At 43.0% G+C, this 12648-nt stretch overlaps 1 protein-coding gene across 1 annotated transcript in view; it reads left to right on the forward strand.

Moving 5' to 3' along the window:
- Positions 1–12648, forward strand: part of PPIE (peptidylprolyl isomerase E) — a 29917-nt gene continuing 17269 nt past the window's right edge. Inside the window, exons 1-4 of the mRNA XM_069757177.1 lie at positions 1–125; positions 219–317; positions 3392–3435; positions 3563–3589. Coding sequence (XP_069613278.1) covers positions 95–125; positions 219–317; positions 3392–3435; positions 3563–3589 — 201 coding nt within the window. The 5' untranslated portion in view covers positions 1–94. The remainder of the gene's footprint in view (positions 126–218; positions 318–3391; positions 3436–3562; positions 3590–12648) is intronic.

The following is a 12648-nucleotide window of genomic DNA, read 5'->3' on the forward strand; positions in this document are numbered from 1 at the left end:
CCGCCCTTGTTACACTTTTCCCTCTAGTGTTTCCAGACGTCGTACGTCGTGACGTTCATGACGTGGAGGGTAAAGGTGAACGATTTAATCCAACATGTCTGCCACCAAGCGGGTGTTGTACGTGGGTTAGTAATAAGTGCCTGTCGGTGAACCGGCGCCATAGACACGTGTTGTCTCTCCCGACTGCGGACGTTACAGCTGTTCTCTGTGTGTTGCAGGCGGGCTGGCTGAGGAGGTGGATGAGAAGATCCTGCACGCAGCGTTCATCCCCTTCGGAGACATCACAGACATTCAGATCCCTCTGGACTATGAAACGGGTGGGTATTCCAGTGGGGGGCTCATTCACAGGTCCTCTCTCCTGGACCCCCAGGCACGTGTGCGGCTTCTCCAGGGACACCCTGAGCTCCGGACTTGCAGAGCAGTCTGTGTGATGGCCGCAGGGACACGGAGCGTGATGGCCGGCGGCAGAACAGCACTGGCATGGTGTGCGGCAACTGCCTGCCTATCCAGCCCACCCCCATGAGGTGGCCGGTAACCTTGGCAGCAAGCTGTGAATCATAGAATGAAAAATCCCACCCTTCTTCAGATGAATCTGTGTATTAATAGGAGGCAGCGTTGCTTAGTTACAAGGACTTTGCACATTTCCCCATGTAGTAGGATGAGACAAGGAGGTTTTCTCACTTTATGAAGAGAATTGTAGTATTTAAAGTGACCCTGTCAGCAGGATTGAGCACGGTAAACTACACACAGTGTCAGGTCAGCGCCGTTATACTGATTACAATGATACCGGAGGTGATGAAATCCGTCTTGTGGTTGTTTAATCTGCGTTTGTAGTTTTCAGTTAATGATCTGCTCGTGCTGTGGGGGGTCTGCACTTGGTACTCTGCTTCTGCTTAAGGTACCGTCACACTTAGCGACGCTGCAGCGATACCGACAACGATCCGGATCGCTGCAGCGTCGCTGGAGAGCTGTCACACAGACAGCTCTCCAGCGACCAACGATGCTGGTAACCAGGGTAAACATCGGGTAACTAAGCGCAGGGCCGCGCTTAGTAACCCGATGTTTACCCTGGTTACCAGTGAAGACATCGCTGAATCGGTGTCACACACGCCGATTCAGCGATGTCTGCGGGGAGTCCAGCGACCAAATAAAGTTCTGGACTTTCTTCCCCGACCAGCGACATCACAGCAGGGGCCTGATCGCTGCTGCCCGTCACACTGGACGATATCGCTAGCCAGGACGCTGCAACGTCACGGATCGCTAGCGATATCGTCTAGTGTGACGGTACCTTTAGGTAGTCGTCTGTATTGGCTTATGACAGGTCATTGACCTGCTTTGTTAGTCCAAGGATGACAATTGCGATGAAGTTTAGAAGGGGCTGTGTTTAGGCAGTGATAGTGAACGAAGGCTGCCCCGGCCGTTGGCCAGCATGCAAGAATCCCTGCTGGTTGACCTACACGGTGGATACCGCTACTGGTTAAGGTAGGGACGTCACTCCCATATGTATGGTCAGGTCTGTCGGGTAATGTAAGGGACTCAGTCCGACGCGTTTCGGGAGCTAACATCAACTTGTCTTGCAGAAAACAGTCCCTCGTGTGGCTATGTTAACTGAGAAATACAAACGCTTTCATTGTAGGAATAAATGGAGGATAAAACTTAATCCCCAAATTTTCCGTGGTTGTAAGGGGTAACACCAGAGCTAATGACCAGTGAAAAGATTACACTTCATGTGTTCCTTTTTATTTATTTTTTTAAGTATATTATGGTTTTGCCTCCCCTGTAACCCACAGAAAGTCTTTAGATTAGACTCATATTAAAAATGTGGATTGGTTACAAACTTACTTGGCAGTTTCCAAAAATTATCAGTCTTAAAGTGAACCTGTCAGTAGAGCAAATTTGATCGGGTCAGGGCTTAGTCGGCAAGTTATAGCGCTTACCGAATAAGCCGCAGGGTAGAGCTGAGCGAGTGTGGTGGCTGTGTGACAGACGGGACACATGCCTGGATAGCCCAACACTCAGGCTCTCCATGCATGTGCTGTGACAGGGAAACAGCCGTGACACATGCAGCTGATCAGCCGGGGCCCTCCATGTATCCGGGTTCCCTCTGCAGCTTATTCGATTAGCGCTATAGCTTGCCGAATAAGGAGGGACCCGATGAAATTCGCTCATCTCTACCTGTCAGCTAATGCTTCCCAAACTATGGGCAGCATGTTGAAATACTGGCTGTAGTATCCCAGCCATGGATGTTTGTCTCTAAAATGCTGCATTGTTTAATAGAAAAACATACTTTTAACAGCCCCCGGTGACCGAGCCGCGTTATTTACTAGTCTTACAAGCAGGTCCCTGATGCGGCATCTCCCCGCCCGCTGATGCTGAGAATCCTCTGCCTATATGACTAATCAATAGCACCGCTCATTCCCTGGCAGCTATTAAAAGTAAGTGTTTCTCATCTGCAGCGCAATAATCTACATCCCATCACATGCACAGTGGCGAGGAAGCTGTCACATGCCCCCCATATCCCCCCTGACACAGTAGAAGTCTATAGTCATGTGTGGCAGAGTGAAAATATATAGTGAAGAGCTGCATAATACACAACTCAGCTGCTGCAGAACCTCCCAATACTTTTTAGCTGTTATCATTGCATTAAATTGATAGGATTTCCACACTGAGCCATTACATGGTGATCTGGAGATGCCAGTATGTAATGTATGATGCTGAGGCTTCCAGTGTTATTTTGACACACTATAAGGAACGTGGCAGCTGATTCCCACTGCACGACCCCCGGGCCGCATGAATCGGACATTGGCTCAATTATTGCAGATGTTTGTTTTACTCTGATACAACATAGGTTTAATATCTGTCCGGCAGCTATGGTGACTAGCTCCAATGTCCGGTCCCTTACGCCTTTTCCCTGCTTTGCTCCCCTAGGCTGACAGGTGTGCCCCTGTGTATTTTTACTTCTGCAAGTAGACACTGACATGCTGAGTCCTAAAGTTGGGTAAAATGCGCTCTGTTGTGATTTTACTCTACTTGCCGATTCCAGCGTTCGTCACGAGATCGCTCACATGCACTTTGCAGACTTGTGGTGATGTGCGGACTGATGTTCCTCCTGCTTCTCTCAATTGAAAATTGGAGCAGAGACAAAGCAGATGCCCTGTGACGATCAAGGAAATCTGTCGGGGCCCTTATGCAGCAGAATGCAGTGACAGGCAATCTAGTGTCAGGTTTGGCAATTAGGGGTTGTCTGGGCTTTCTGAATAACGTGTGTACCCAGGCTGCAGAATGCTGACCGTTTGTAATATATAGTACTCCCTGCCTCTTTAGTTGTGCTTTGAGTGCTCGTTTTCTGGACTTTTTATTTTTACTATTTGCTATTGTGTTTTCTTAACAGAAAAGCACAGAGGATTTGCTTTTGTTGAGTTTGAGCTTCCAGAGGTTAGTTGAACTTTTTTTTTTTTCTTTTTACCCTTCTAAGGAACTGTGATAAATGTATGAACTTTTGAATATAATTCTAACCTTGGTAAAAAAAAAAAAAAAAAAAAAAAATTTTTCCTTTTTTTAGGATGCGGCTGCAGCTATTGATAACATGGTAAGTTATGGACTTCTTTTCTCTTGCGGAAATGTGCTGTATGGCTAAATATAGTTCAAACTGTGTGATCCCACAGTGTTGATAAGTAGTGATGAGCTCGTTGCTCGGGGTTTCCTGAGCATGCTCGGATGGTCTCCGAGTATTTTGTAGTGCTCGGAGATTTCGTTTTCTTTGCAGCAGCTGCATGATTTGCGGCTACTAGACAGCTTGATTACATGTTGGGATTCCCTAGAAACCAGGCAACCCCCACATGTACTCAGCCTGGCTAGTAGCTGTAAATCATTCAGCTGAGGCGATGAAAACTAAATGTCCGAGCACTTACAAATACTCGGAGACTGCCCGAGCGTACTCAGGAAAACCCGAGCAACGAGTACACTCGCTCATCACTAGTGATGAGCGCAAGTGCTCGTTACTCGATTTTGCTTGTTGGGCTCCTGTATGTACCGAGTATCGCTTTTGAAGTTTAATTTTAATCATTTTTGAAGTTGAATATTTTGAGAAATGTAACAAATAACGGCACAGTATACAACGTTTTATCAGATTGTTTCAGTATAAACAGCCTAACCTATAGAGGACAGAAAAGAAAGCAACCTAACCATGGAAATATCATGCAATAAGGAAGAGTGAGCTCACACCTCCAGAAAAGGCAAACCTTAGGGAAAGACCACCATAATTGTAATGGTGGTTTTAGAGACAAAGTAATAGTGTCCGTAAAGTCATGATGCACTTTTGACCAGTCACTGGAAAGCAACAAAAAACGATAGAAATGTGAAGGGTGCTCCAAATAAAAGAAAAACTCTCCCAGTTTCATATCTATTCAGTGCAGTTCAATGTGGGCCCCATTTGTTGCCCTACACACATCCAAATGATAGCATAAGCTTGTGGTTGCATGATGTCACAGACTTGGCAGTGTATTAATCAGAGTTCAGTTTCAGGGGTTAATCTGACTGGGGGGCTCAGCAACAGCTTAAAGGGACTCTGTCACCTGAATTTGGAGGGAACAATCTTCAGCCATAGGGGCGGGGTTTTCAGGTGTTTGATTCACCCTTTCCTTACATGCTGGCTGCAATATTGGATTGAAGTTCATTCTCTGTCCTCCATAGTACACGCCTGCGCAAGGCAAATGAGTTTGTGTTGTTTGATTGGTTCTTATCTCTCCTCATGAACAGATCTGATATGATTGGGCCAGAGAAAGGGCGCCAAAATGTAAACTATAAAAGTGCACCATGACTTTACGGACACACTGTAGTTTTTCATTTAGCTTTTTGAGCTAAAACCTGAAGTGTACCCAGCAGGAAAGAGACGTGTAGGTCCTTACTGTTAGTTGTGTATTTTTTTTTTTATCCAATTAAAGATTGGGCTCAGAACCTGTCTGGAAAGGAACTTTTTTTTTTTTTTTTTATGTGTGAAACAACTCTTATAGAATATCTGAACACCCACAGTTCAGGCCTAAGGAGAGATCAATTGTTAGCAAAAAGAAAATTGAAGTATTTCTATATATGATCTGCTTTACTGGTTAACTCCTTCACCCCAAAGCCTGTTTTCACCTAAGTGACAGGGCCAATTTTTACAATTCTGACCACTGTCACTTTATGAGGTCATAACTCTGAAACGCTTCAACGGATCCTGGTGATTCTGACATTGTTTTCTCGTGACATATTGTACTTCATGATAGTGGTAAAACTTCTTCGATATGACTTGCATTTATTTGTGAAAAAAACAAAAATTTGTCGGAAATTATGAAAATTTAGCAATTTTCAAACTCTTAGTTTATATGCCCTTAAATTAGAGAGTTATATCACATAATATAGTTAATAAACAACATTTCCCACATGTCTGCTTTACATCAGCACAATTTTGGAAACATAATTTTTTTTTGTTAGGACGTTATAAGGGTTAAAAGTTGACCAGCGATTTCTCATTTTTGCAACAAAATTTGCAAAACCATTTTTTTACGGACCACCTCACACTTGAAGTGACTTTGAGGGGTCTATATGACAGAAAATGCCCAAAAGTAACACCATTCTAAAAACTGCACCCCTCAAGGTACTCAAAACCACATTCAAAAAGTTTATTAACCCTTCAGGTGCTTCACAGGAATTTTTTGAATGTTTAAAAAAATTGAACATTTAACTTTTTTTTCACAAAATTTTTACTTCAGGTCCTATTTGTTTCATTTTACCAAGGGTAACAGGAGAAATTGGACCACAAAAGTCGTTGTACAATTTGTCCTGAGTACGCCGATACCCCATATGTGGGGGTAAACCACTGTTTGGGCAGATGGCAGAGCTCGGAAGGGAAGGAGCGCCATTTGACTTTTCAATGCAAGATTTGCTGGAATTGAGATCGGAGCCCATGTCACGATTGGAGAGCCCCTGATGTGCCTAAACAGTGGAAACCCCCACAAGTGACACCATTTTGGAAAGTAGACCCCCTAAGGAACTAATCTAGATGTGTGGTGAGCTCTTTGAACCTCCAAGTGCTTCACAGAAGTTTATAATGTAGAGCCGTAAAAAAAAGATTATATTAATTTTCACAAAAAATGATCTTTTTGCCCCAAATTTTTTATTTTCCCAAGGGTAAAAGGATAAATTGGACAACAAAAGTTGTTGTGCAATTTGTCCTGAGTACGTCGATACTTCATATATGGGGATAAACCACTGTTTGAGCGCATGGCAGAGCTCGGAAGGGAAGGAGTGCCATTTGACTTTTCAATGCAAAACTGGCTGGAATTGAGATCGGACACCATGTCGCATTTGGAGAGCCCCTGACGTGCCTTAACAGTGGAAACCCCCCACAAGTGACCCCATTTTGGAAAGAAGACCCCCTAAGGAACTTATCTAGATGTGTGGTGAGCACTTTTAACCCCAATTGTTTCACTAAAGTTTAGAATGTAGCATTGTGAAAATTAAAAAATCATTTTTTCTTTCCACAAAATGATGTTTTAGCCCGCAATTTTTTTTTCCCAAGGGTAACAGGAGAAATTGGACCACAAATGTTATTGTCCAATTTGTCCTGAGTACGCTGATACCCCACATGTGGGGGGGAACCACCGTTTGAGTGCATGGCAGAGCTCGGAAGGGAAGGAGCACCGTTTGAAATGCAGACTTAGATGGAATGGACTGCAGGTGTCATGTTGCATTTGCAGAGCCCCTGGTGTACCTAAACAGTAGAAACCCACCACAAGTGACCCCATATTGGAAACTAGACCCCCCAAGGAACTTATCTAGATGTGTTGTGAGAGCTTTGAACCAACAAGTGTTTCACTACAGTTTATAACGCAGAGCCGTGAAAATAAAAAATATTTTTTTTTCCACGAAAATGATATTTTATCCCCTATGTTTTTATTTTCCCAAGGGTAACAGGACAAATTGGACCCCAAAAGTTGTTGTCCAACTTGTCCTGAGAACGCTGATACCCCATATGTTGGGGGGAACCACTGTTTGGGCACACAGGAGAACTCGGAAGGGAAGGAGCCCTGTTTTACTTTTTCAAAGCAGAATTGGCTGGAATTGAGATCGGACGCCATGTCGCGTTTGGAGAGCCCCTGATGTGTCTAAACAGTGGAAACCCCAAATTATAACTGAAACCCTAACCCCAACCCTAACCCTAGCCCTAACCCTAGCCCTAATGGGAAAATGGAAATAAATACATTTTTTTACATTTTATTATTTTTCCCTAACTAAGGGGGTGATGAAGGGGGGTTTGATTTACTTTTATAGCGGGTTTTTTAGCGGATTTTTTGGGTTGGCAGCCGTCACACACTAAAAGACGCTTTTTATTGCAAAAAATAGTTTTTGCATCACCACATATTGAGAGCTATAATTTATCCATATTTTGGCCCACAGAGTCATATGAGGTCTTGTTTTTTGCGGGACGAGTTGACGTTTTTATTGGTAACATTTTCGGGCAGATGACATTTTTTGATCGCTTTTTATTCCGATTTTTGGGAGGCGGAATGAACAAAAACCAGCTATTCATGAATTTCTTTTAGGGGGGGCGTTTATACCGTTCCACGTGTGGTAAAATGGATAAAGTAGTTTTATTCTTCGGGTCAGTACGATTACAGCGATACCTCATTTATGTAATTTTTTTTATGTTTTGGCGCTTTTACACAATAAAAACTATTTTATATAAAAAAATAATTGTTTTTGCATCGCATTATTCTGAGAGCTATAACTTTTTTATTTTTCTGCTGATGATGCTGTATGGTGGCTTTTTTTTTGCAGGACAAGATGACGTTTTCAGCGGTACCATGGTTATTTATATCCGTCGTTTTGATCGCGTGTTATTCCACTTTTTGTTCGCCTGTATGATAATAAAGCGTTGTTTTTTGCCTTGTTTTTTTTTTTTTTTTGCGGTGTTCACTGATGGGGTTAACTAGTGGGATAGTTTTATAGAGCGGGTCGTTACGGACGCGGCGATACCAAATATGTGTACATTTATTGTTTTTTTTTTTTTTTTTTTTTTACATAAATAAATGGATTTATTGGGAAATGTTTTTTTTGTTTTTTTATTTGGGGATTTTTTTTTATTTTTTTTTTACACATTCTATTTTTTTTTTTTTTACTTTCTAACATTGTCCCAGGGTGGGACATCTCTGTATTAGATCAGATCGTTGATCTGACAGGCAGTTTAGGTGGCTTTCTGTCGCCTGCTCTCAGCAGGCGCCGGCTAGCCAGGTCACTTCATGACCCGGAAGGAGTCCGGCGGCCATCTTGGATCCGGGGACTCCTTCCGGGTCACCGGAGCAACGCGATCTCATTGCGTTGCTCCGGTGGGAGAGCGCAGGGAGCCCCCGTCCCTGCGCGATCCCCCTCTATGCCGCTGTCACTACTGACAGCGGCATCAGAGGGGTTAAATGCCCGCGATCGGCGATAGCGCCGATCGTGGGCATTGCTGCGGGGTGTCAGCTGTCATATACAGCTGACACCCGCACCCGATCACCGCGGCGCTCAGCGCGAGACCGCGGTGATCGGTGCGCCGTACTAGTACTGCTGCTGGCACTAATGCAGTGCCGGCAGCGCAGTACTAGTACGGCGCATGTCACGAAGGGGTTAAAGTTGCTCATTCAAGTGAATGGGTCCTTGAAAATAAATCAGATAACACACAGATGCCATGTGTGCGTCTTCTGGGTGCTGTTTTTTCTACTGAGCAATTGATGGAGAAAAGCTTTGAAAAATCTATAGGATATGTATTTTTGTGAAATAAAATGAAACCTTAATTTTAATATCTGACACACTGGACTGAGTCCAGCACACTGTATAAAACGGTCTAACATAGTAACATAGTTAGTAAGGCCGAAAAAAGACATTTGTCCATCCAGTTCAGCCTATATTCCATCATAATAAATCCCCAGATCTACGTCCTTCTATAGAACCTAATAATTGTATGATACAATATTGTTCTGCTCCAGGAAGACATCCAGGCCTCTCTTGAACCCCTCGACTGAGTTCGCCATCACCACCTCCTCAGGCAAGCAATTCCAGATTCTCACTGCCCTAACAGTAAAGAATCCTCTTCTATGTTGGTGGAAAAACCTTCTCTCCTCCAGACGCAAAGAATGCCCCCTTGTGCCCGTCACCTTCCTTGGTATAAACAGATCCTCAGCGAGATATTTGTATTGTCCCCTTATATACTTATACATGGTTATTAGATCGCCCCTCAGTCGTCTTTTTTCTAGACTAAATAATCCTAATTTCGCTAATCTATCTGGGTATTGTAGTTCTCCCATCCCCTTTATTAATTTTGTTGCCCTCCTTTGTACTCTCTCTAGTTCCATTATATCCTTCCTGAGCACCGGTGCCCAAAACTGGACACAGTACTCCATGTGCGGTCTAACTAGGGATTTGTACAGAGGCAGTATAATGCTCTCATCATGTGTATCCAGACCTCTTTTAATGCACCCCATGATCCTGTTTGCCTTGGCAGCTGCTGCCTGGCACTGGCTGCTCCAGGTAAGTTTATCATTAACTAGGATCCCCAAGTCCTTCTCCCTGTCAGATTTACCCAGTGGTTTCCCGTTCAGTGTGTAATGGTGATATTGATTCCCTCTTCCCATGTGTATAACCTTACATTTATCATTGTTAAACCTCATCTGCCACCTTTCAGCCCAAGTTTCCAACTTATCCAGATCCATCTGTAGCAGAATACTATCTTCTCTTGTATTAACTGCTTTACATAGTTTTGTATCATCTGCAAATATCGATATTTTACTGTGTAAACCTTCTACCAGATCATTAATGAATATGTTGAAGAGAACAGGTCCCAATACTGACCCCTGCGGTACCCCACTGGTCACAGCGACCCAGTTAGAGACTATACCATTTATAACCACCCTCTGCTTTCTATCACTAAGCCAGTTACTAACCCATTTACACACATTTTCCCCCAGACCAAGCATTCTCATTTTGTGTACCAACCTCTTGTGCGGCACGGTATCAAACGCTTTGGAAAAATCGAGATATACCACGTCCAATGACTCACCGTGGTCCAGTCTATAGCTTACCTCTTCATAAAAACTGATTAGATTGGTTTGACAGGAGCGATTTCTCATAAACCCATGCTGATATGGAGTTAAACAGTTATTCTCATTGAGATAATCCAGAATAACATCCCTCAGAAACCCTTCAAATATTTTACCAACAATAGAGGTTAGACTTACTGGCCTATAATTTCCAGGTTCACTTTTAGAGCCCTTTTTGAATATTGGCACCACATTTGCTATGCGCCAGTCCTGCGGAACAGACCCTGTCGCTATAGAGTCCCTAAAAATAAGAAATAATGGTTTATCTATTACATTACTTAGTTCTCTTAGTACTCGTGGGTGTATGCCATCCGGACCCGGAGATTTATCTATTTTAATCTTATTTAGCCGGTTTCGCACCTCTTCTTGGGTTAGATTGGTGACTCTTAATATAGGGTTTTCATTGTTTCTTGGGATTTCACTTAGCATTTCATTTTCCACCGTGAATACCGTGGAGAAGAAGGTGTTTAATATGTTAGCTTTTTCCTCGTCATCTACAACCATTCTTTCCTCACTATTTTTTAAGGGGCCTACATTTTCAGTTTTTATTCTTTTACTATTGATATAGTTGAAGAACAGTTTGGGATTAGTTTTACTCTCCTTAGCAATGTGCTTCTCTGTTTCCTTTTTGGCAGCTTTAATTAGTTTTTTAGATAAAGTATTTTTCTCCCTATAGTTTTTTAGAGCTTCAATGGTGCCATCCTGCTTTAGTAGTGCAAATGCTTTCTTTTTACTGTTAATTGCCTGTCTTACTTCTTTGTTTAGCCACATTGGGTTTTTCCTATTTCTAGTCCTTTTATTCCCACAAGGTATAAACCGCTTACACTGCCTATTTAGGATGTTCTTAAACATTTCCCATTTATTATCTGTATTCTCATTTCTGAGGATATTGTCCCAGTCTACCAGATTAAGGGCATCTCTAAGCTGTTCAAACTTTGCCTTCCTAAAGTTCAATGTTTTTGTGACTCCCTGACAAGTCCCCCTAGTGAAAGACAGGTGAAACTGCACAATATTGTGGTCGCTATTTCCTAAATGCCCAACCACCTGCAGATTTGTTATTCTGTCAGGTCTATTAGATAGTATTAGGTCTAAAAGTGCTGCTCCTCTGGTTGGATTCTGCACCAATTGTGAAAGATAATTTTTCTTGGTTATTAGCAGAAACCTGTTGCCTTTATGGGTTTCACAGGTTTCTGTTTCCCAGTTAATATCCGGGTAGTTAAAGTCCCCCATAACCAGGACCTCATTATGGGTTGCAGCTTCATCTATCTGCTTTAGAAGTAGACTTTCCATGCTTTCTGTTATATTTGGGGGTTTGTAACAGACCCCAATGAGAATTTTGTTACCATTTTTCCCTCCATGAATTTCAACCCATATGGACTCGACATCCTCATACCCTTCGCTAATATCCTCCCTTAAAGTGGACTTTAGACAAGACTTTACATAGAGACAAACCCCTCCTCCTCTCCGATTTTTACGATCCTTTCTAAACAGACTGTAACCCTGTAAGTTAACTGCCCAGTCATAGCTTTCATCTAACCATGTCTCGGTTATTCCCACTATGTCAAAGTTACCTGTAGATATTTCTGCTTCTAGTTCTTCCATCTTGTTTGTCAGGCTTCTGGCGTTTGCGAGCATGCAGTTTAGAGGATTTTGTTTTGTTCCAATCTCCTCACTGTGGATTGTTTTAGAAATGTTCTTACCTCCCTTCTGAGTATGTTTTCCTGGGTCGTCTTTGTTCGAGTCTAATGTTTTTCTTCCCGTCCCCTCTTCTTCTAGTTTAACGCCCTCCTGATGAGTGTAGCGAGTCTTCTGGCGAATGTGTGTTTCCCAGGTTTGTTGAGAAACACACATTCGCCAGAAGACTCGCTACACTCATCAGGAGGGCGTTTCCTTTGAGGAAACAAAACAGTCCTATGAATAAGACCTTTTGAAGACTAGGTCCTTTGCAATGCAGAGGGTGAAATCTGTGACAAGTCTCCTGCAAGACCAGTGAATTGTTTGTGGTCATATTCTAAAAAAAAAAAGAGAGGACTGGGCAAAAACCGATTGATTTGGTAATAGAGAAAATTATCTAAAATAGCAAAATTAAGCCGTTCAGCGGGAACCCACACAAGCAGAGGGGCAGCATAGAAATTCCTTGCAGATTATGTCTTGATGGGATTTGAACCCAGGACTGCAAGGCTGCAGTAGTACTCATTAAGGTGAAAAGGCATCTGACTTGCCATGGCTAATGTAGAAAATCCACCTTAATGGAGAGTGGGAAGGGAAGTCAAGAGAGGATTAACTCCACCCTGTCTACTGCCACAAGCCATTGAGATTAGTAATAATTGTAGTATTAAAGGGAACCTGTCACCCCATTTTTTCAGTAGGAGATAAAAATACCGTTAAATAGGGCCTGAGCTGTGCTTTACAATAGGGTATTTTTTGTCCCCTGATTCCCTACCTATGCTGCCGAAATACCTTACACAAGTGTCCTTTTTCGCCTGTCAATCAGGCTGGTCAGGTCGGATGGGCGTGGTCACAGCGCTGTTTC

This window comes from Ranitomeya imitator, chromosome 3 (genome assembly GCF_032444005.1).
Source record: "Ranitomeya imitator isolate aRanImi1 chromosome 3, aRanImi1.pri, whole genome shotgun sequence".
In the NCBI taxonomy this organism is placed as follows: Eukaryota; Metazoa; Chordata; class Amphibia; order Anura; family Dendrobatidae; genus Ranitomeya; species Ranitomeya imitator.